Source organism: Eretmochelys imbricata, chromosome 11 (genome assembly GCF_965152235.1).
Source record: "Eretmochelys imbricata isolate rEreImb1 chromosome 11, rEreImb1.hap1, whole genome shotgun sequence".
NCBI lineage: Eukaryota > Metazoa > Chordata > Testudines > Cheloniidae > Eretmochelys > Eretmochelys imbricata.
In genome coordinates, this window is record NC_135582.1 from 17,492,702 (window position 1) to 17,514,232 (window position 21,531).

The window sequence follows — 21,531 nt, forward strand, 5'->3', positions numbered from 1 at the left end:
TACATGGAGTTTTGTTTCATTTGAATAGGAACAGTATTAAACTAAACCAAAATAACCCACTCAAACCAAATAAGATTGTTCACACAGCCTTTTGCACCACTTTACTTATATTGATGAAAAACAATAATGTAAGTTACTCATGTAGACAAGCCCTTTAATCTCTCCATGCTTCATTTCCCACCCCTCCCATCTGTAAAATGAGGTGCCATCTGTAAAATACTTCCCTCAGAGAGGTGTCCTTTGGCTAATTCCGTAAGAATACAATTCACTCCTGTGCAGCTGACCAGCCAAAAGCCTAAACACCATTTAAATCCTACTAATATATAATTGTGTGCAGTATATATATGTATATATATAGGATGCAGTGTTGGTTGCACCATCTCAAAAAAGATATATTAGAAATGGAAAAGGTACAGAGAAGGGCAACAAAACTGATTAACGGTATGGAACAGCTTCCGTCTGAGGAGAGATTAAAAAGAATGAGACTGTTCATCTTAGAAAGGAGATGACTAAAAGGAGATATGATAGAGGTCTACAAAATCATGAATGGTGAGAAGAAAGTGAATAAGGAAATGTTATTTATCCCTTCTCATAATACAAGAACCAGGGATCATCCAATGAAATTAATAGGTAGCAAGTTTAAAACAAATAAAAGGAAGTACTTCTTTACACAATGCACAGTCAACCTGTGGAATTCATTGCCAGGGGATATTGTGATGGCCAAAAGTATAACTGGGTTAAAAAAAGAATTAGATAAATTCATGGAGGACAGGTCCATCAATGGCTATTAGCCAAGATGGTCAGGGATGCAACTCCATGCTCTGGGTGTCCCTAAGCCTGTGACTGCCAGATTCTGGGACTGGATGACAGAGGATGGATCACTTAATAATTGCCCTGTTCTTTTCATTCCCTTTGACGTATCTGGCACTAGCCACTGTTGGAAGACAGGATACTGGGCTAGATGGACCACTGGTCGGACCCAGTATGGCCGTTCTTATGTTCTACTTAGGTTGTCAAAACAGAGCTCAACTGATACCTAAGTAGTTCAAAAGTCTAGTACTAGCTCTCTGCATTGGGATGACTTCACCCCCACGTCTCTGCAAAGCACTTTGAGACCTTCAGATTGAAGGTGTTACATAGTCAATTTATTATAACACCTCCATTGATGGTAATTGCACAGTCTCCCTTGTAATTATTCTCTCATTTGTTTAACAGTCCTTTTACATTTCGTCTTTGTATTTAAACCTAAATTAACCCTGCTGCAGTTTATGTCCATTACTTACTCTGTTAGCAGTTACTGAGTGTCAGATTAATCAACCAGGCTATGATAATGTCTCTTGCTCTGTCCCTGAGAATCATTGTCCCACCTATAACTTCCCTTCCCTTACATTTTTGTTTGTAATTATGGCTTTTCTCAGTCATCTTCAATGCAGACTAAACGTTCCCCATCCTCTTAACTTTTCTTCCTAAATCATATTTTTCAAATTTTGGATTATTTTTGCTTCTGGTCTGTGAACTCTCCCCAAACTATGGCCCTCTCAAATCAAGCATCTCTTATACAGGAAAACCTTATCATGTTTCTTCTGAAATTCTCTCTATGAGGAGTCAGAGTAGGCAGGAGGTTAAAGCTCCTAAACCAGAAGGATTTCCCAAAGATCTATGCTGACACCTGAGATATGTTGGAGGCCAGGGCCATGTGGGCAGATGCAATGTACCTCCACATTGCTCATGAGTTTCCCTGGAACCCCACTCTATGGATGACTAATGCCATTGTCCCTACATCACCCCATGAAAGGGGTTTTTCCTCACAGTTCACAGGGGGGAAGCATACAATGATAGTGTCACAGAAGTACACTTTAAAAGGGAGCAGGGCTAGTGCATCTGTGATTGTCAGCTGATCTCAGTTGAGCTTTCAAAGAGGGCACCTGGGCTTACACAGAGAGAGAGACTTGGTGAGGGGAAGCCAGGGTGAGTCAGGCTGAGAGCCATTCATTAGAGGGGGAGAGAGAGTGGACAGGGGGCTCTCACTGCCTTCTCTTTGGGAACAGGGAGCCCTGTAGAGCTAGGACCGCCAAAGTCCCCTGGAAGGGGAGGCAGTCGGACCCTGAGAAATAAAGGCGTAAAACCTCCTGGGAGTTGTAGGGTGGCCAAATGTCCCTATGTTATAGGGACAGTCCTGGTTTTTGGGTCTTGTTCTTATATGGCTTCTATTACCCCGCACCCTCTGTCCCGATTGTTCACACTTGCTGTCTGGTCACCCTAGTCCAAGGTGAGTTGAGGCACTGTGCTTTTGCTGATCTGCCCTGCATGTGGACAGATACACTGCCTGGAAGAGAGACTGTGGGTGTGGCAGCGAGTCTTTAGCAAGCTGGGGAGAAGCCCCTCCTTGTTACGAACAGTTAATATTCACTCAGTGGGGGAGATGATGGATGCAAGCAAGTAACCTTGATTCTGGCCCACTCGCAACGCTCTCAAGGGAAGGGGCCTTAGCGACAGCACTCTCCCCATTTCAATGCCTCCTGACTGGGGATCCATACAAGCGGAGGGAACAGTTTGGGCTTATGTGTCTTTTCTAATCTGTAACACTCAAGGTCTGAAACCTATCCAGAGCTAAGCAGAGCAAAAATATTACTTCCTATGTGAACCACTTGACACTGGTTTTCACTGCATCATATATGATTGATTTTACCCGATTTCTGAAGAACATGCTGTTTCTGACCATCCAAAACTCTGGAGTGTTTGCATTCCCTTCCAGATCTGCATCACCTGCAGATTGGATAGGATTATTCTTCACCCTCCTTCCACCTGCCTTTATGAAATGTACTCTACAGAAATGGCTGCAAGTGTCTACAGCGCATCTACTTTTGCAGTAGTTTCAACATATTCAGATTTCCCTGTTTCCCCATGAGAATGTAAAGTGGAACTGTATCAAATTCATTAATAAAGCACGATATCCTAAACCCATCACATTTCCTTTATCCATTAAGCTTGTTATCCTATCAAAGCGATTAAGCTGGTTTGGCATGATTTGTTTTTGACAAATCCATATTGCCTCTTACTATTCATCTTATTTTCCTCTAGGTAATTGCAAATCAACTCTTTTATCAATCTTTAACAATTTACCATGTTCTGAAGTTAGACTTACTGCTCTGTAAATCTTCTGGGTCTTATTTCTCAGCCATCTAAAAACAGGCATCATGTTTGCTATGTTCCACTCCTCTGGGACCTCACTCATCCTCCATGTAGCCTGCACATAAAATTGCCAGTGGTTCTGCTACTACTTCAGCCAGCCATTTTGAGTACTTCAGCCTTGGTGATTTCAGTCTCGTTCTTGGTATTTGTTAACCTAGTCCTTCCAGATTCTGCCTTATGACCTCATCCTTTCCTTGTTAATTATTATTGCATTAAGCATCCTATCACAATCATCCTTTTAGGGAAGATTGAAGCAAAGCAGCAATTAAGCATTTCAGCCTTCTGATCTGTTGGGTGGTCCCTTGGCAGTCAGTGGCAGATCCAGGAACAGAACACAGATCTCCTGAGTCACAGTCACAGCGCTCAAACCCTAGGCCACACTGCTTCTCTCCCAGCAGAACATCTGTTTGTGCCTTTGCATTTCTGCCTTTGCAGGGCCCTACCCCATGTCTCACTCTTATTACTATTGAGAGACAAGGTGAGCGAAGTAATACCTTTTACTGAACCAACTTCTGTGGGTGACAGAGACACAAGCTTTTAAACCACATAGAGCTCTTCCTCCTGGGACTCTCATGGCTACAACACTCTTTTTAGTATCATCATTTTATTACTATTATCCACTCAGTTTTTCATCCATTTTTTTCCTGTATTTTTTTCTTTTTTCATGTAAATATTACCACAGTCCTGTGATGTAACCAGACCTCAATTCAGAAAGTCCTTGGGCACAAGGCCAGCCTTAGGGAAAATGGCACCCTGAGTGAACTTGCATTTTGGTGCTCCTAGCTCCCATGGGTGCGGTACACCCCCTCATAGCGCCTGGCACCCATGGGCTCCCCACCCTCCCTTGACCCCTAACCCCTGCACTATGCCCTCTTCACCTAATCCCTGCACCCCCTTCACTCCTACACCTTGCACCTCCCTCCTATGCCCCTTCATTCTAACCCCTTCCCCCTCCTGTGCCCCAACTCCTGCACCCCAACCCTTTCACTCCCCTGCTGCACCCTAACCCCTGCACTGTGCCCTCTTCACCCCCACTCCTGCTCCCCCTCCTGTGCCCCTAACCTCTGCATCCCCCTCCTGCACCCACATGGGAAAACTGACTTGGATGCAGACAGAGCAGCTGGCATTGCTGCTCGCTCCCACCACCCCCGGACTGCTGTGACCCTGTCAACTTCAGACCCGTACTTTTCCTATCTGTAAAGTGGAGAAACCAAAGAAACCAAACTATGACAAATTCCACAGGAAAGAAATATTGTCAGTATTTCTTTTATTTTCCACATTACAAATACCATTTTTTAAAAATATATCTATGAGACTGGTACACCAATAAGAAGTAACAGAAATGTATCCTTATGACTGAAGGACATACTTCCTGTAAAAGTATCTCAAAATGAAGGATTGTAAAATGTCAAGGCAGGTGTGTGTTTTTTCAAAGGGATCCATAATACTTCGTTCTTCTATTAGCACTTTTCTGTCCCTGATTTTCAAGGTACTTTACAAAGAAGGGTGAAGAAAAGTTGATTTGTGGTTAGGGAAAGTAAATGATATTAGCTCTGACAATGTGCCTATTTTAGAGTGCAAAATAAATTGCAAAATGCCTTGAATTTTGATTGGTGTAACATGTCATAGTACTGTGTACTGTCACATTCAGTACAAGGGCCCCAGTCTCCTTTGCTAGCAATAACACAGATAGGGCAGTGGAGGAACTGCAAATTCCAGCTCATGGAGTTTTTTTCACTGTTCTGTGGCAGTGGTGAAGAATTCCACCCTCTCCACTGCTTGTGCATGGAGAATTTGTGTCCACAATGCCACCTGAACCCTGCAAAGCAGCCCTTACTGCTTGCCTCCCCGCACTGCAGAACTCCTGCCGGAGATATGCTGTCTGGAGTTTCTCTGGCATCATCTGGAACCCAATTTGGTGAAGGAAATGCACCAAACTACAGATGGAGGAGAAGCGTAAGTAGCTCACAGTCTAGTGTAAATTGAAACATTTTGCTCCCAAGACCTGTTATGTGTGTGTAGGATTCATTGTAGACCAGCCAGAACTACTTTCCCATCCCTACCCTCTCCTGACTGACAGAAGCCAAACTTTGTGGAGCCTTTCTGGAAGAGATAACTTCCCCACACCATATCCCCTAAACAGGAGTATGCTCTGTGCATATACCCAAAGGGCAGTATGGGAACCTAAGCTGGGATTTGTCTGTATTTTTGACGTACCCAGAACCTGTAAGTAACTTAAGCACCATTTTGTATGTGCTCAAAGAAAGCGCAGCCAAAATGAGCATAGACTAATTCTAAGGTTATTGAATTATATTAAACAAAGGAAAAGAACCACCACATCGTAATGTTAGCCAAGAGACCTGAGAGAGCTCTGGGCTGGTTAGTGTTCTGATACAAAGATGATGGGCATGTTATAGATCAAGCCTGCCAGAAATGCACGTATGTGGTCGAGGCACATATAGAATTACAAAATAGCCAATACATACACACAAAGTAAAACTGTGAGCATCAGAATAAATAAATTAGTCTGATTTTGCCATGGCAGACACAAATTACTCATTTCCTGGACCTCTTAAAAGAAGTATTCACAGCAAATAAGAGATTCAACAGAACAGCAATGCACATTATTCACAAGTATGTCAGGATATTGAGACAGGTTTGACTATTACTGCAGCTTTAGTGCCTCAACAACTTACAGGTGTTCAGGAAAGATATGCATCCTTAATAATGCCTGGGGCTAGTCAATTCAGTGTTCTCTACAAGTGTTACATAAACCAACAGGTGTCATACGAATGTAGCCAGTTATAACCTCTCTTCACTGAATAACTTCTGACACTGTTTTGGAGTGTACACTGATTCTATAGTCACTTTAAGCAGCGACAACAGTGAGGTATATTTTGATAATGACAATATGCAATCTCTCTTTTCACCAATGCCGATGAATCTCCTACACCATAACAGAAAAAAGACCCTGGAGAGAAAGTCCGGTTTTTAAGAAAACCCACATTTAAGGTATTTAGGCATGAGTACTCTCTAATACAAAGAAATTATTTCTGAACTACAAAAGAAACACAATTTATGCGAACCACATTCACATCTGGAATGGAAAAACTGATAAATTTAAGCCGGATATAAAGAGGCCATCTTTCTCTATTTTTTCCTTATTAGAATATAGCTCAGAGCCTAGAAGGCTGGTCCAGACTAGCACATGAATTGAGAGAAATAATACTGTTAAATCAAATTTCATCCTTGGGGAACTTCCTTCTAGGAGTCTGGACCACAGTTACTTAAGAAAAAATTCCTCTGTCCTGCCGGATAAGACTCCAAGAGATAGGGTATGGAGCTGTTCAAAATAGAACCTGTTTGGTCTTCCTTAACATGCTATCTGCCATTTCAGTTTCACCTTTGTTTATTTAGGTAAGTCACAGTAGTGGTGGTGCCCAATCATATTCGCACATCCTCCTCCTGACTTTTATCTATTTATTTATTTAATAGGCAGCAGGTTTCAAACAAATATAAGGAAGTACTTCTTCACACAATGCACAGTCAATCTGTGGAACTCATCACCAGTGGATGTTGTGAAGGTCAAAAGTATAACTGAAACAAAGAATTACATAAGTTCATGGGGGATAGATCCATTAATGGCTATTAGCCACGGTGGTCAGAGAAGCAACCCCATACTCTGGGTGTCCCTAATCCTCTGCCTTCCAGAAGCTGGGACTGGATGACAGGGGATGGATCACTCAATAATTTTCCTATTCAGTTCATTTTCTTTGACACATCTGACACTGGCCACTGTTGGATACTGGGCTAGATGGACCACTGGTCCGAACCAGTGTGGCCGTTCTTATGTTGTGTTGTTTAAATATGCCAGTCACATTGTCCATGTGCACATGTACGTAAATAAATAAGAACAATACTATGTTCCACTGACCACTGTAACTAAAACTAAAACAAACCTCATGTCTCCACTGTCAGCTCTAAGCAAACAGACACCCACCCCCCATTCAGGCCAAAGACCCAATAAGCAGATGGGCTTCACACTGTGCCCTGAAGCTCAGAAACTTGACTCCTGTCAGACCAATGGAAAAAGTGGGTTCTGCAACCGTTCACTGAAAACACTGCCCCCAGGACCCAAATAGCCAAATTAAGTGCTATGAGCTTTTGCCCATCGGCTGGCCCCCAATGTCTCTAAGGTAGTTACCACTCAAAACATTTAGGGCTTTCAAGATCAAAATCAACATTTCAGGCTGTAGCTGGAAGCAAAGAAGAAGCCAGTGTAGTCTTTAGCACACAAGCACCATGTGCACCATTCAGTCAGCACTTCTAAGTAAAAGGGCCATTGCATTCTGCACCAGGTCTGTGGCTTCTAAGTGGTTTTAGCCCCAAGTAATTAAATCTGGAGGTAACTCAACCATGGATACGTGTTTCAAGGTCAGCTTCAGATACAAGTTCTCTCCATTCTTACAACAAGCTGCCTCCCACAGGGACCTCACATGCAGGTTGAACACAAAAGGTGTTAGGATGGGTCCCTGAAGATCTGTGCAAAAGACAGCCCTTGGGGAGAAAGGAAAAATCATAAACAGACACCATCTGAAATCTCTCTGAAAGGCAGGAATACATGCAGTTTTGTCTCCCTCTCCCCACTAGGGTCTGCAGTAGAGTCAACAAAGTTATATTGTCAATTATATGAGAGGTTGCTGACAGACATAGCTGATTTTTTTGCTCTATCACTAGGAAGAGATAATCTGCAAATGAGCCTGGTGAAGCCCCTACACCTGAACCAGCCAAATGATAGAGTCATAGAAATGTAAGTCTGGAAGAGACCTTGAGAAGTCATCAAGTCCAGCTCCTTGCACTGCGGCAGCACGAAGTAAACCTAGACCATCCCTGACAGGTGTTTGTCCAACCTGTTTTTAAAAACCTCCAGTGATGGGGATTCCACAACCTCTGTTGGAAGCGTGATCCAGAGTTTAACTACCGTTATAGTTAGAAAGTTTTTCCTAATATCTAACTTAAATCTCCCTTGCTGCAGATTAAACCTGTTACTTCTTTTCCTACCTTCAGTGGATATGGAGAACAATGGATCACTAGCCTCCTTATAACAGCCCTTAATATATTTGCAGACTGTTATTAGGTTCCCCATCAGTCTTCTTTTTTCAAGACTAAACATGCCCAGTTTTTTTAACCTTTTTTTCCTTTTTGTTGCTCTGCTCTGGACTGTCTCTGTTTTATCCACATCTTTCCTAAAGAGTGGACACAATACTGTAGCTGAGGCCTCACCAGTGCCGAATAGAGTGGGATAATTACCCCTCATGTCTTACATATGGGACTCCTGTGAATACACTCCAGAATGATATTAGCTTTTTTCACAGCTGCATCACATTGTTGGTTCATATTCAATTTGTGATCCACAACAACCCCCAGATCCTTTTCAGCAGTACTGTTAACTAGCCAGTTATTCCTCATTTTGTAGTTGTGCATTTGATTTTACCTTCCTAAGTACTTTGCACTTGTCTTTACTGAATTTCATCTTGTTGAATTCAGACCAATTCTCCAATTTGTCAAGCTCATTTTGAATTCTAATCCTCTCCTCCAAAGTGCTTGCAACCCCTCCCAGCTTGGTGTCATCTGCAAACTTTATAAGCGTACTCTCCTTTTTGTTATCCAAGTCATTAAATGAAAATATTGACTAGTATCAGACCCAGAACTGACCCTTTTGGGACTCCACCAGATATGTCCTCACACTTTCACAGTGAACCATTAATAACTACTCCTTGAATATGGTCTTTCAAGCAGTTGTGCAGTCACCTTATAGTAATTTCATCTAGACCACATTTGCCTAGTTTGCTTATGGGAATATCATGTGAGGCTGTGTCAAAAGCCTGAGTAAAATCAAAATGTATTATATCTACTGTTTCCCCCACCCACTAAGCCAGTAACCCAGTTGAAAAGAATGAAGTAAGTAATGATGCCAATTTTTCCCACCACCCACCTTCTTAACAATCCTGGCCCAAAAGGACAGTTTGGTCACCATGGCCTCTCCCTTCCTCTGTTTCCTTTTTGTGGATTTGGAGGTTTAGGAATGTTCACCAAACTGTCTCTAAGTACCAAGCCAAAGAATCTTGCTGTTCCATGGGATTAACCTGCAGATCCATTTGGCCTGGAAAGGCTAGGACCCTCTGAAAACAAGAACTGCCACATCCTCTCCAAAGGGGGAAAATTGTCTGAGCTTTGGAGGAGTCATATTTATTATCTAGATAGTCTTAAACAGGGGAAGTGCCCTTTGTCTCCACAGTGGTTGAAGAGAGAAAAATCTATTGGAATTGTTACTCCAGAGAACTAAAATGGTAATGGAGCTACAACGCAGGGTCCTACAGAGTCTCTGGACTGTTTATATATCCTAGAAAGATATTTACAGCAGTGCAAAAAACACCTTTTAGGTTTTGACCATTGCTCATGAAATAGCTACTGATTTTTCATTATGCTCATTTTACTTCATGCATGTTTGAACTTTACTAAACATCTTATTTTTCCATTAAGTAATTCAAGAGAAGGAATTCTAAATCGCTGAGTACACAGAAAACATCTTAGCAGGCTTGCAACTTAAATCTAAAAATGGTTCTGACACAAAGAGTGCCTGATCCTAGAAAAGGTTCGAAGACTGACTGACTTGATCAGATTAATCATGTTAGTTTTGAAAAAGGTAAAACCTTTACAAGTACTCCTTTATGATAGTACTGCTCCTTCCTAAAGATGCAAGGAAGCCATGGAGGTTCCATTCAAACATACAGAAGGAGAGGAGATTGCAGTAACTCAGAAATCTGATGGCTTAAACTCAGAGGAAAAGCCCTTCCCCTTATCGTTATTATGTTCATATGGTTCCATCAGAGATGTATACTTAAAGCAGTTTTAGCTATTTGGTAATCTGTTGACCACGAGATTCTAACCTCAGATTAATGATAAATGGAGAAAGGGAAGCAAATTTACAACCTCTTCTCCATGAGCAGGAGAATGTATCTACATTTTAACATCCAAAGATGGTTTAGAAATAAGATTAATAGTCTGACTGGTGTTAAATGGACATTAGACAAAATGACCCCACCACTTTAGGCTATACAGGTGTCCCAAGGCTTATAAATCTCTAAGCCATTCTACCCAAGATTCAGTCTGTGCCATAGTGGATTGTTGTGCACTGCAATAAAGCTTCTCTGGGGAGTAAGCAGGTTGCAATCTCTAGGTCAGTTTGACGTGATTAAATGCAAAATATCCCTTTATCCCCAGTGGTAGGCAATTAGTTATCAATTCTGGTCTGATCTTCTGACAACACATCACCAACATCACCAAATAGAATACAGCAGGAGGAATCAAAAACACCAGGAGCAAGCTAAAGAATACATGTTTGTACCCACTAGAGAGACATACTGTCATCTTATGCAAAGTGTTATTGGATTTGTCATGGTCATGTTCCACCAGTTAGAAGTGACAGATATAACCCTATCGTCAATATTAGCGTGAGGGGAATACTGAAACAATGCAATGAGAATTATAAGACATCTAATTTGTCAGATTCCTAGAGCCCCAACCTGGATAAACTTCCTACTTTTCCAGCAGCATGTGTTCTTAAAAGTCAGCGTCAGTTTTGCAGCAACAGATGTAGACATCTGTAACCAAGGCCATCTTAAGGTGAAATATGTTGTGCAATGTAAATAAAGTAATTTTAAAGAACTGATTCTTGCAGCTTCAATTACTCTTAACAGATTCACTATACAATTGTGTGTTTTATTAAACTTGTTTTCTGTAGATTACATAGTAATCAAAATAACTTAAGACAGATCTACTTCTATTACTGCTTCAACATTTAATCCCAGCATGGATTCCTACGTACTGCATGCACTCAAGCAACATTTGGTACAATGATGATGATGTAGAGAAGACAGTGCGATCAATTTATATTCTGTATACTACTTAATGTATCTTCTGGAATGATATTATAAATCACACCTACTGTTTTGATTTTTCTTGGGATCACTGCACATATTGCTACAAGAAGTTGATGAAACTATCAGACATAAAGCACAGTCCAAGCTCAGAGCAGCCAAGAAGAGACTGCACTTTCTACTCCAATGTCCAAAATACAAGGAAATACATGAAAGAATCTCAAATTGTAAGTAATCAGAAAAGTCATTTAAGCAAAAAGGAGTAATGAAAACTGTATCTAACTCTGGAAGAAAGGAAAGACAGCAGAGATGGCTTCACACGATGTAGCAATCTGCCAGTGGATCAGGAATGGCCATTGCTGAAACAGGAAATAAATCCTAAACACGTTTACCCATATCCTGGATGGATATTACCCAACTCTGATAGATACCTGAAGGCTCAGTCTCTTTTATGCACTCTAGTAACACTTGTATGGTCAATCATGCCAATAAAGTCTCGTGGAATTTAATTGTTACGAACAAGCAACAGACTTCAATGGAGTTGAAGGTGAGAGTACAGTATGTTATGCTTTGTAAAACAACACAAGAATCATTGTACACGACTCCAATGTAAAGATTTTGGATTTAAGACTAAAGTGTTTTTCTGCAGCACTCTGAATACTTTAAACACATACTACATCTAATAGTAAAATTGCTCCTATCTGCACAGTACACTATATAATCCAGGTACAGAACATACGTTTTGTTAAAGATCTTTTCCTTCTTCCACAGTAACTGTCAAACATTTACATTAAAACTGTAGCCACTGTATCATTTTAAGGGTCTAGATTTTTACAGATGTTAAAAAGGAGGACTTTGATTTGCGGGGGCATCTCAGCCAGAAATATTGCTGACTGAGTAGGTGTTAGGACTTAATCAATACAAAAGAAAGCCTGCTTCTGGAGTCATGCACAGAGGACTGTGCACTCAAAATTGAATGCTTATAAGGCAGGTTAAAGTTTTCACATAATTTAAGATATGAGCACAGCTTTTTGACGCTGATTACAAAAGGTCAGTTTACAGTGTCATGTTTCATTCTTCTAAAGATGAGGAGAAAATATTTTTATGAGAGGGAGAAAGACAGATTGAGCACCTGCTCCAAATCTCTGTTTAAGTTACTGTATTGCATGGAGTGCATATGCACGAATGTATACACTGACTCAGTAACAGAGATATGCAGACTTGCAAAGCTATGATGTGCTACCTGCTTTTCTCTCAGATTTTCTGTTCTCTTTTGAAAGCCAGAAGATTTGGGTGCAGAAAATCCTTTCCCAGTTCGCATGTATGTACTGATAAAAGTGCTTTCCTTTTCCCCTTCACCTTCTGCCCCCATCACTACACACTCTTTTTTGGTCCAGTGTAATTTTTTTTCCTTTCCTTCAGTTCCTCAGCTGACACAGTATCACTGTGGAACAGTAGCATAGTTAGGAGAAAAAGAAATGGGTAAACTAACCTAAACTAAACTTCATATTCCTCAAATGAGAAGTAGATAATCTCCATTTACCTGAGTTTCCTCTCAACTATACGACTGCCTTGGGGCACAGGATTTTACCAGCATCAGTCTTCTTATTTCTTAACATGGGGCTGAAAAATTCACTTGTCCAGAGATAAATCTATATGATGTGAGTACCATAACCTGTGAGCACCATAATCTTCTGCAGCAAGAAAACTTTCACTAAAAAAGAGGGAAGTTTTTAGCCCTCATAGTTACAAAGGTGACATTCCAAATGGAAATGGAGTTTAAAACAGTGTAGTGCTGTCTTCCAAAGAGCTGGTCTACATACAAGTGATAAAATCCTGGCCAATGAAATCAGTGGGAGTTTTGCTGTTGACTAAAACGGGGCAAGGGATTTCACCCAAATTCACACTAGTTTAACAAAAGGTGTGTTTTAGTTAAACTGGTACAAGACTATGTGTTGATGCTCTTAAAACAGTTTAATACAGGTTTATATTGGTTTAGCTTGCATTGGAAAATGAATACGTGCAAAGCAAATTTAACCACTTTTAAACCAATATAAATGTGTCCAGACAAAGGTTTGCACCAGTTTAACTAAATCAGTTTTAAGACAGCTACACTGTGATGAAGAGGACATTGTGAAAAGAAATGGAAAGGAAAGAAATGGATTAATTTGCCACACAAACATGGATTTTCATTGACAGCAAAGGTAGTCATTTTGTTGAGCTATTGGAGATTTAGTCAAATATTTTCACAGGAATGGTAAAGAGATCTGTGCATGAAACACTGGAAAATTTCAGTCACAACATCCAGTTACAAATTTATAGCAAAAAGACACAAAACAAGCTAGCAGTACTGCATCAGTTTAAATAATTCAGGAAGATTTAAATTTAACAAAATTATTGTTTTATAATCAGGAGCTTAAGCACTTTTTCCAGAAACTAAAATGATTAAAATGTAACAGGAAAAAAATATCCCAACCAACTACGTTCAGTGGATGGATTTGAGTTATTGTGAATCATTCAATGGGACTCATCTAAAGAGAACATCATGCTGGAACCTCAAAAAAGGTGAGACGTGTTTTCAATGTTTTTCATGAAAAGTTGTCGTCAATTTTTGACAAAAACAGAAATTTATTTTCCGAGCATTTCCAAAATATTGGCCATCTATAATTGTATTATTTATTTGTATTGCCTCAGTCATGGACCGAGACTCCATTCTGCTAGGTGCTAAACAAAAGGACCGCTCACTTTTATTGTATGAACAAAATGGAACTTTGCGAGAGAAACAGTTAATACTCAGACACTGTCTCATTGGACACCATACAATGTGAAACTCCGTTTTCAGTTCTGATTCTGCTTGCTCTTCTCCATGTGAATAGAAGCCACTCAGAATTGCAGTAAAAGATGTCATTGTGCATTACAAAAACCATACAGCACTCTATTCCATGTCTCAGCCATTTCATTTAAGTATTTGACTATGGAAATAACTTAAGGACCCAATCCTGTAATGACATCCATATGGGTGGACTCCTACCCAAGCACCATATTCCATTAAAGTCAATGCAGAAACAGTCCTAAAGCATGCTGAAACAGGAAAATAGCCTGCACCCTTTAGGATATTATATATTTGACAATGGATCATAAACAAGTAGAACATTTTATTAAATTATTTAAAAAGCATTATTTTCAATTGGTGATGAAGGCACAGTGTTTTTTCATCATATCGAAGAATAAAGAAAATGTAACCTTGATTTGGCCATGGCATGCATTTCTTGAGAAATGTGAAGCCCTGTGATCTTCCAGAAAAATAGTAGGGAAATATAACAGATAGTAATTGCATTTCCACAGATTTTGTTTACACCATCCTATGGAATTCTACAACAAGGTATAATCCTCTTAAATTCTATAGGCTGTATAAATCATTTACCCAGAAGCATAATGGGTTTTCCCAATTAATTATATGAGAGGTTTTCCTCCTTTCATGCTGACCATGCTGCCAGAGGGTTTCAGGCACTTTTGTATCAAAGCATTCTTTCTATATTGTGAATAAAGTTTACAAACACAGCGTACCTCGAAAACTGCTCCTGCAATCCACGCATTTGAGCTCTGCTACGCTCCGACTCCAATGTCACCTCCCGTAATCTTTTTTCACTCTCAAGTCTCAAATGTCTTTCTTCCTCCAACTCATGTATCAGCTTCTCGCGCTGAAAAATATATCACCAGAGGCTATATATTAGTTGTATGTGTCCACATTTGAAAAATAAAGGTGCTTCCTTTTGAAGATAAAGATAGCAAAACTTATGAAATGCCATAAGAAAAATGTCAAGTGTGTTTGATTCTGATATGTAATCAAATCAATACGACAATTAGAATAATATAAATTAGAGATGGAAAAGACCTAACACAGTAAGTTATCTAGTCCATTCCCCTTCTAGTAAAGGGATATTCCCTATAATATGATTTCTAAGTTCCTACTTGTGTGTTAAACTTCCCAAGCAATAAGAACTTTTACTTTTCCACTGTTCCACATCCAATATCCTACACTGAATGCACATACACACACAAAAGGATAAAAGAAAAAAATGTCTAATTTTTCCACTTGTTCTGTGTGTTCAGTTTGTTAATGCAAATTACTATAGAGACAGCAGATTTTAGGATTTGGTAGGGTCACAAATCTGTATAAGACTGCTGTAAAGTATCCCTATCTGAGCTGCTCTACTTTGGCTCACAGACTCATTGAAATCAACAAAACAGGCCTTTAAAATTAAAAGTCTCTCTCCTCCTCCTCCATTTGAAGCCCTCACCTTTACATCAACGCAGTAAAGTTTATTTTATTTTTATAAAATACAATAATAAGAATCTAGCTTTAAAAATCCAGGTACCCAGCCAAAAAGAAAGAGAGAGAGGTTTCAGAAATTTAATAAGAACACCCTCCCCTATAAAGACATATTTAGGTAAAGAGTTTTGGAAACACAGACTAAAAACAGAGCACCTCCAGCATACTGTACATGTCAATTATGACACGCTAATTCTTGTTTCAGAGTAACAGCCGTGTTAGTCTGTATTCACAAAAAGAAAAGGGGGACTTGTGGCACCTTAGAGACTAACCAATTTATTTGAGCATGAGCTTTCGTGAGCTACAGGTGCCACAAGTACTCCTTTTCTTTATGCTAATTCTTATTAGCCTCTTAACCTCAGCTCCAAAAATTAGTGAATTCAAAAGCCTATTTCAAACAAAAGGTTACACATGACTTGCAAAAAAAAAAAAAAAAAAAAAAAAAAAAAGCAGCAGCTTCAAAACCCACTGTTTGAACAATAAAATACATACGCTATCCATGAGATCCTACAAACACAGAAATTAAATTCTAATTGTATTTGATTATACTACAAGCATCTAAATGAGACAGCATCAAACAGGTCAATAAGAAACTGAACAACTGATCAATGTTCTACTAGACAGAGAAAGAGCTCAGGCATCAGTTGACTATGAAAAGGCTAAAGCATCATAAAATTACATTACGTACACCATTTATATATTTTGAAAATCACTGTAAACATGATGTGGTGCAATTTGTGGCCTGTCAAAGATTTTGATGTAGGTCTGCTACTGACCTAATTTTTTTGACATACCTGCAAAAAATGTATCAAGAAATTATACATATGGTTTCGTTACAAAATAACAAAGGTTTCTTACTGTTAAGTCATTAAACAGAGGAGATTATTTATACAAGTCTCACAGCTATAAATCTTACTGGATAATAATTTATAATAGCAATAACCAAGGGACCAAAAATATGAGCATTACCAAGTGGATAAGGGATCTTAAAGACAGTGATAAATAAGCAGATGCCACAAAGGAAGGCTGGCAAGGAATTAAATGAAATATCTATATACTTGTGGGAAAATATGGGGAATTGTAGAGAGAATACAGAACTTCTGTCTAGCTAGCTATACCTAGTATCTCAAAGATGGAAATTTTCAAAATAGGAAATAAATTATTGGAAAATAAATTATTGTTCTAATTAAATTATCCAATTAATATTCTGCCACAGACCCCAATTCTCCAAGATGCTGAATGGCACCATACTCTCATCTGACTCCATTGGGAGTTAAGAGTGCCCAACATCTGGTAGAAGGTGCTCAGCACCTCACACTACAAGAATCCTGAATATAGGAGAACATGGAGGAGTAATTCATGCTTAAAAATATTGAGTGGGATTTTCAAAAGTGCTCGGTATTTGCCTAACTGTTCTTGTTGAAGTCAATGGGGAAATGTCCAATGATTTCAATAGGAGAAGAGCTTGGCCAATGCTGAATTCTTTTGACGATAGCTTGAATTATAGATGTAGATCCCTTGCCATATGGGGGGCTTAAGAGAGGCAACTCCAGGAGCCAGAAGGCAGCTGTGAAAATGAAATGAAAGAGAAATGTCTGGCTGCTTAATCTGCATGCTTAAGACCCAAATACCCAGTGGGGGCTCATCCAGAGAAAAGGAGAAATTATTGGGTGAAGAGCTGAACTGTCATGCCCGTACAAGGCAAGCACATTCAACCCAAGCAAGCACATGGTTCAGGCAAAGTTAAGGGAGTTAACTCCAGCAGAACGGGGTGCATTTCATGTATTGCATGCAGAGTAATACTGTAACATAAAAGAATTCCATGTTTCTAAAATTAAACTGGTTCTTTATTAGGAAAACTATTTACAGAAATACTGCAACTGCAGCTAGAATTCCAGCCGTGTGTACACCTACTGACTATCTGGTCCCTTCTCCAAACTCTTCCCCCCTGAAATCTGTGCTCCTCCCTCCAAGTTCCAAGCAGCATCTTTCCTTTTAACAATTTTATTGTGTATCATGTTCAAGCATTTGCTGACTTGGTGGGGCCAGAGGTGACTAGTATATAGCTCACCACAGAGACATGGCCTTTGCCACCAACCGTAGTCCTGGTGTGCTATTCCTCTAATAAGTCTCCCACTTCTTGTTTGTGTTATCACTGTTGGTGTGGGACTTGCTTCCTCTCCATTGCTGCCTTCATTCTGATGGGTGGCATCCTGTTGTCCCTGTGTTGTCCATATACCTTGTTTCTTCTGACTTCTACATCAGGACAGCTGAGGCCCTTTCTGAGTCTTTCTGGTCTTGACCTTGGCCCTGTTTGTCTGGGTGAACCAGCTATCTGCTGCTACTCTGCAGTGGGTCTTCGGTTTTGTCTTCACTGCTGTCCTGAGTACATAGCCACATCACGTGACCTGTGACCCACTGCAATTTGCACTGCTGCTTTTGCAATTGCTTTGTGTGGCTATTTGAAGGTTGGAGTCGGACCTGATCACCTCTGTACAGTGGACTCGGGTCTTTACTCCACTGTAGGAGCAAGTTGTAAGCTTATCGTGGCATTCTCCTAACTGCATCTGTGTCTTGTCCATTATTCCTTTGTATGTCTCCACAGTCTGCTGCAACAGACTACCCCTCACGGGAAGCAGTCTTGGTTCTCTGGCCCCATACCCATCAGTCCCTGTGCTAGGCTTATACCTAGTCCCTAAAAGGGTGTATCGCGATGGTCCAACATTGTCAGCAATTTCTGTCTGTTAAGTCAGTCTGTTCAGTCTCTTGGCTAACTTTACTACTGACTCTGCCTTCCCATTGCTTTTTGGTTACCCAGAGGAAGATATCTTGTGTTAAAATTCCAATTTGATGCTGAATCATTCTAATTCTGATGCAGAGTACTGTGGCTTATTGTCTAAGTATAGCATGTTGGGTATGCCATATCTTACCAAATGCACCATCAGTTTCCAGATCACAGTTCTTGCCTGAGTGTCCTCCATACAGTCCTTCTCCCAGAAAATGGAGTAGTAACTTAATGTAACCATGTATTTCCTGCTACTAACAGTGAATAGATCTGTAATCCAGCCTTTTTCCAGGGTCAGATTCAGATTTCGTGATGCAGTAGAGTCTCCTTCTGTGGTTGATCCCTGCACTCTTTTCTCCCCTCGCCCTGTTCCATGTCACTCTCAACTGGGCATTTATGCCTACCCTACATGTTGTCACAGAGTCCCCAGGCGATGCTCTGGAACTGCTCCCCATGAAGCCAGTCAGGACTCTGGGGCAGTTGCCTTCCTGTGAGCAGCCTGTCTTCAGGACACACAGCTCACACAGCTTCCACCTTCCTGGGTCTGACCTCAGAGCATTCAGCATCCTCTGCCCCTCTGTGCGCTTCCCACAGCGAGTCAGTCCAGGCGTGGCTCCTGGGGAAGCCAGAGGGTCCTGCATCCCAACTTCACAGTCAGACGTGACTCTCAGCCAGCCAGTAAAACAGAGGTTTATTAGACGACAGGAACATGGTCTAAAACAGAGCTTGCAGTGCAGAGAACAGGACCCCTCAGCTGGGTCCATTTTGGGGGGGCAGTGAGCCAGACAACCATGTCTGCACTTCACTCCATGTCCCAGCCAACCCCAAACTGAAACTCCCTCCAGCCCCGCCTCCTCTGGGCTTTGTCCCTTTCCCTGGGCCAGGAGGTCACCTGATTCCTTTGTTCTCCAACCCTTCAGCTCTCACCTTGCAGGGGGGAAGGGCCCAGGCCATCAGTTGCCAGGAAACAGGATGTCAGCCATTCCTTATGTCCAGACCCCTGCACACACCTGCCCTCTAGGGCTCTGCAATGACCATACACTCTTATCCCACCCCCTAGATACTTAAGAACTGCATAGGGGAAACTGAGGCACCCCCACACTATTCAGAGGAAACATTAAGAACAGCCCCACCTCGTCACACATGTATACACCCTTTACTAGAGGGGCCACTGAACATCAGGCACCCAGGCACACAGGTGAGTGTTGCCTGCTCCTGAGCAACCCAGGAAGGAAAGGGGGGCTACAAGCAGGTACACTCCCTGGTTCATATCATGCACACTTCTATCCCCAGGTGTGAAGTGTGTATCCATCTCATGATGTCAATTTTTAAATCTGTTCAGATTACTGCTCAGTTCCTTTTAAACAAAATCCCCATCTTGTGCACACAGCTCATCTCTGATCTGGTAACATAGGGCAACCTCCTGTGGGATCTCCTCCTTGAGATCTGCCCAGCTCTTCAGTATGAATGTTTTTCTCCCTGTAGCATCCCAGCCTGGGGGGTGCTGTTTTTGCATTGCCTGGAGCCTCCCCTCAGAGATATGACGGTAGTCTATCAACCTGCTCCACAGATCCATCTCGGTTGTACTTCGGAAGGTAGCCCTGATCACTGTATTTGCCACCAGTCATGACTTTCCTGGGCAGTACCTTATCCTCACCTCATACCACTGATCCAGTAATATGCATTGGTGTCACTTTGGTGTATTCAGGAGTGGTTCATGCTGCTTTCTAGTGGCTGGTGGTCCGCCTGTACATCTACCTCGTGCCCAAGGGTGAACTGATAGAATTGTTCCATTCCAAAGACAACAGCCAGCAGCTTCTTTTCTATCTGAGTACATGTACGGGCTGCTGGCTTTGCATCAGTGTTGCTTTCCACAATATTTACAAAAAGAAAAGGAGTACTTGTGGCACCTTAGAGACTAACCAATTTATTTGAGCATGAGCTTTCGTGAGCTACAGCTCACTTCATCGGATGCATACCATGGAAACTGCAGCAGACTTTATATACAAACAGAGAATATGAAACAATACCTCCTCCCACCCCACTGTCCTGCTGGTAATAGCTTATCTAAAGTGATCATCAAGTTGGGCCATTTCCAGCACAAATCCAGGTTTTCTCACCCTCCACCCCCCCACACACAAATTCACTCTCCTGCTGGTGATAGCCCATCCAAAGTGACAATTCTCCACACAATGTGCATGATAATCAAGTTGGGCCATTTCCTGCACAAATCCAGGTTCTCTCACCCCCTCACCCCCCTCCCAAAAACCACACACACAAACTCACTATCCTGCTGGCAAAAGCTCATCCAAAGTGACCACTCTCCCTACAATGTGCATGATAATCAAGGTGGGCCATTTCCAGCACAAATCCAGGTTTTCTCACCCCCCTCCCACCCCTATACACACACAAACTCACTCTCCTGCTGGTAATAGCTCATCCAAACTGACCACTCTCCAAGTTTAAATCCAAGTTAAACCAGAACATCTGGGGGGGGGGGGGGTAGGAAAAAACAAGAGGAAATAGGCTACCTTGCATAATGACTTAGCCACTCCCAGTCTCTATTTAAGCCTAAATTAATAGTATCCAATTTGCAAATGAATTCCAATTCAGCAGTTTCTCGCTGGAGTCTGGATTTGAAGTTTTTTTGTTTTAAGATAGCGACCTTCATGTCTGTGATTGCGTGACCAGAGAGATTGAAGTGTTCTCCGACTGGTTTATGAATGTTATAATTCTTGACATCTGATTTGTGTCCATTTATTCTTTTACGTAGAGACTGTCCAGTTTGAAAATAGCCACTAGCCGTCACCTTCAGCCCCCAACTAAAACCCCTCCAACGCATTATTAAGGATCTACAACCTATCCTAAAGGATGACCCAACACTCTCACAAATCTTGGGAGACAACCCAGTCCTTGCCTACAGACAGCCCCCCAACCTGAAGCAAATACTCACCAACAACCACATACCACACAACAGAACCACTAACCCAGGAACTTATCCTTGCAACAAAGCCCGTTGCCAACTGTGCCCACATATCTATTCAGGGGACACCATCACAGGGCCTAATAACATCAGCCACACTATCAGAGGCTCGTTCACCTGCACATCCACCAATGTGATATATGCCATCATGTGCCAGCAATGCCCCTCTGCCATTTACATTGGTCAAACTGGACAGTCTCTACGTAAAAGAATAAATGGACACAAATCAGATGTCAAGAATTATAACATTCATAAACCAGTCGGAGAACACTTCAATCTCTCTGGTCACGCAATCACA

General features: G+C 41.2%; 1 protein-coding gene across 1 annotated transcript in view; it reads right to left on the reverse strand.

Moving 5' to 3' along the window:
• NCKAP5 (NCK associated protein 5) overlaps positions 1 to 21,531 on the reverse strand; it is a 466,257-nt gene that overhangs the window by 268,471 nt on the left and 176,255 nt on the right. The window contains exon 4 of the mRNA XM_077830371.1: positions 14,700 to 14,833. Coding sequence (XP_077686497.1) covers positions 14,700 to 14,833 — 134 coding nt within the window. The remainder of the gene's footprint in view (positions 1 to 14,699; positions 14,834 to 21,531) is intronic.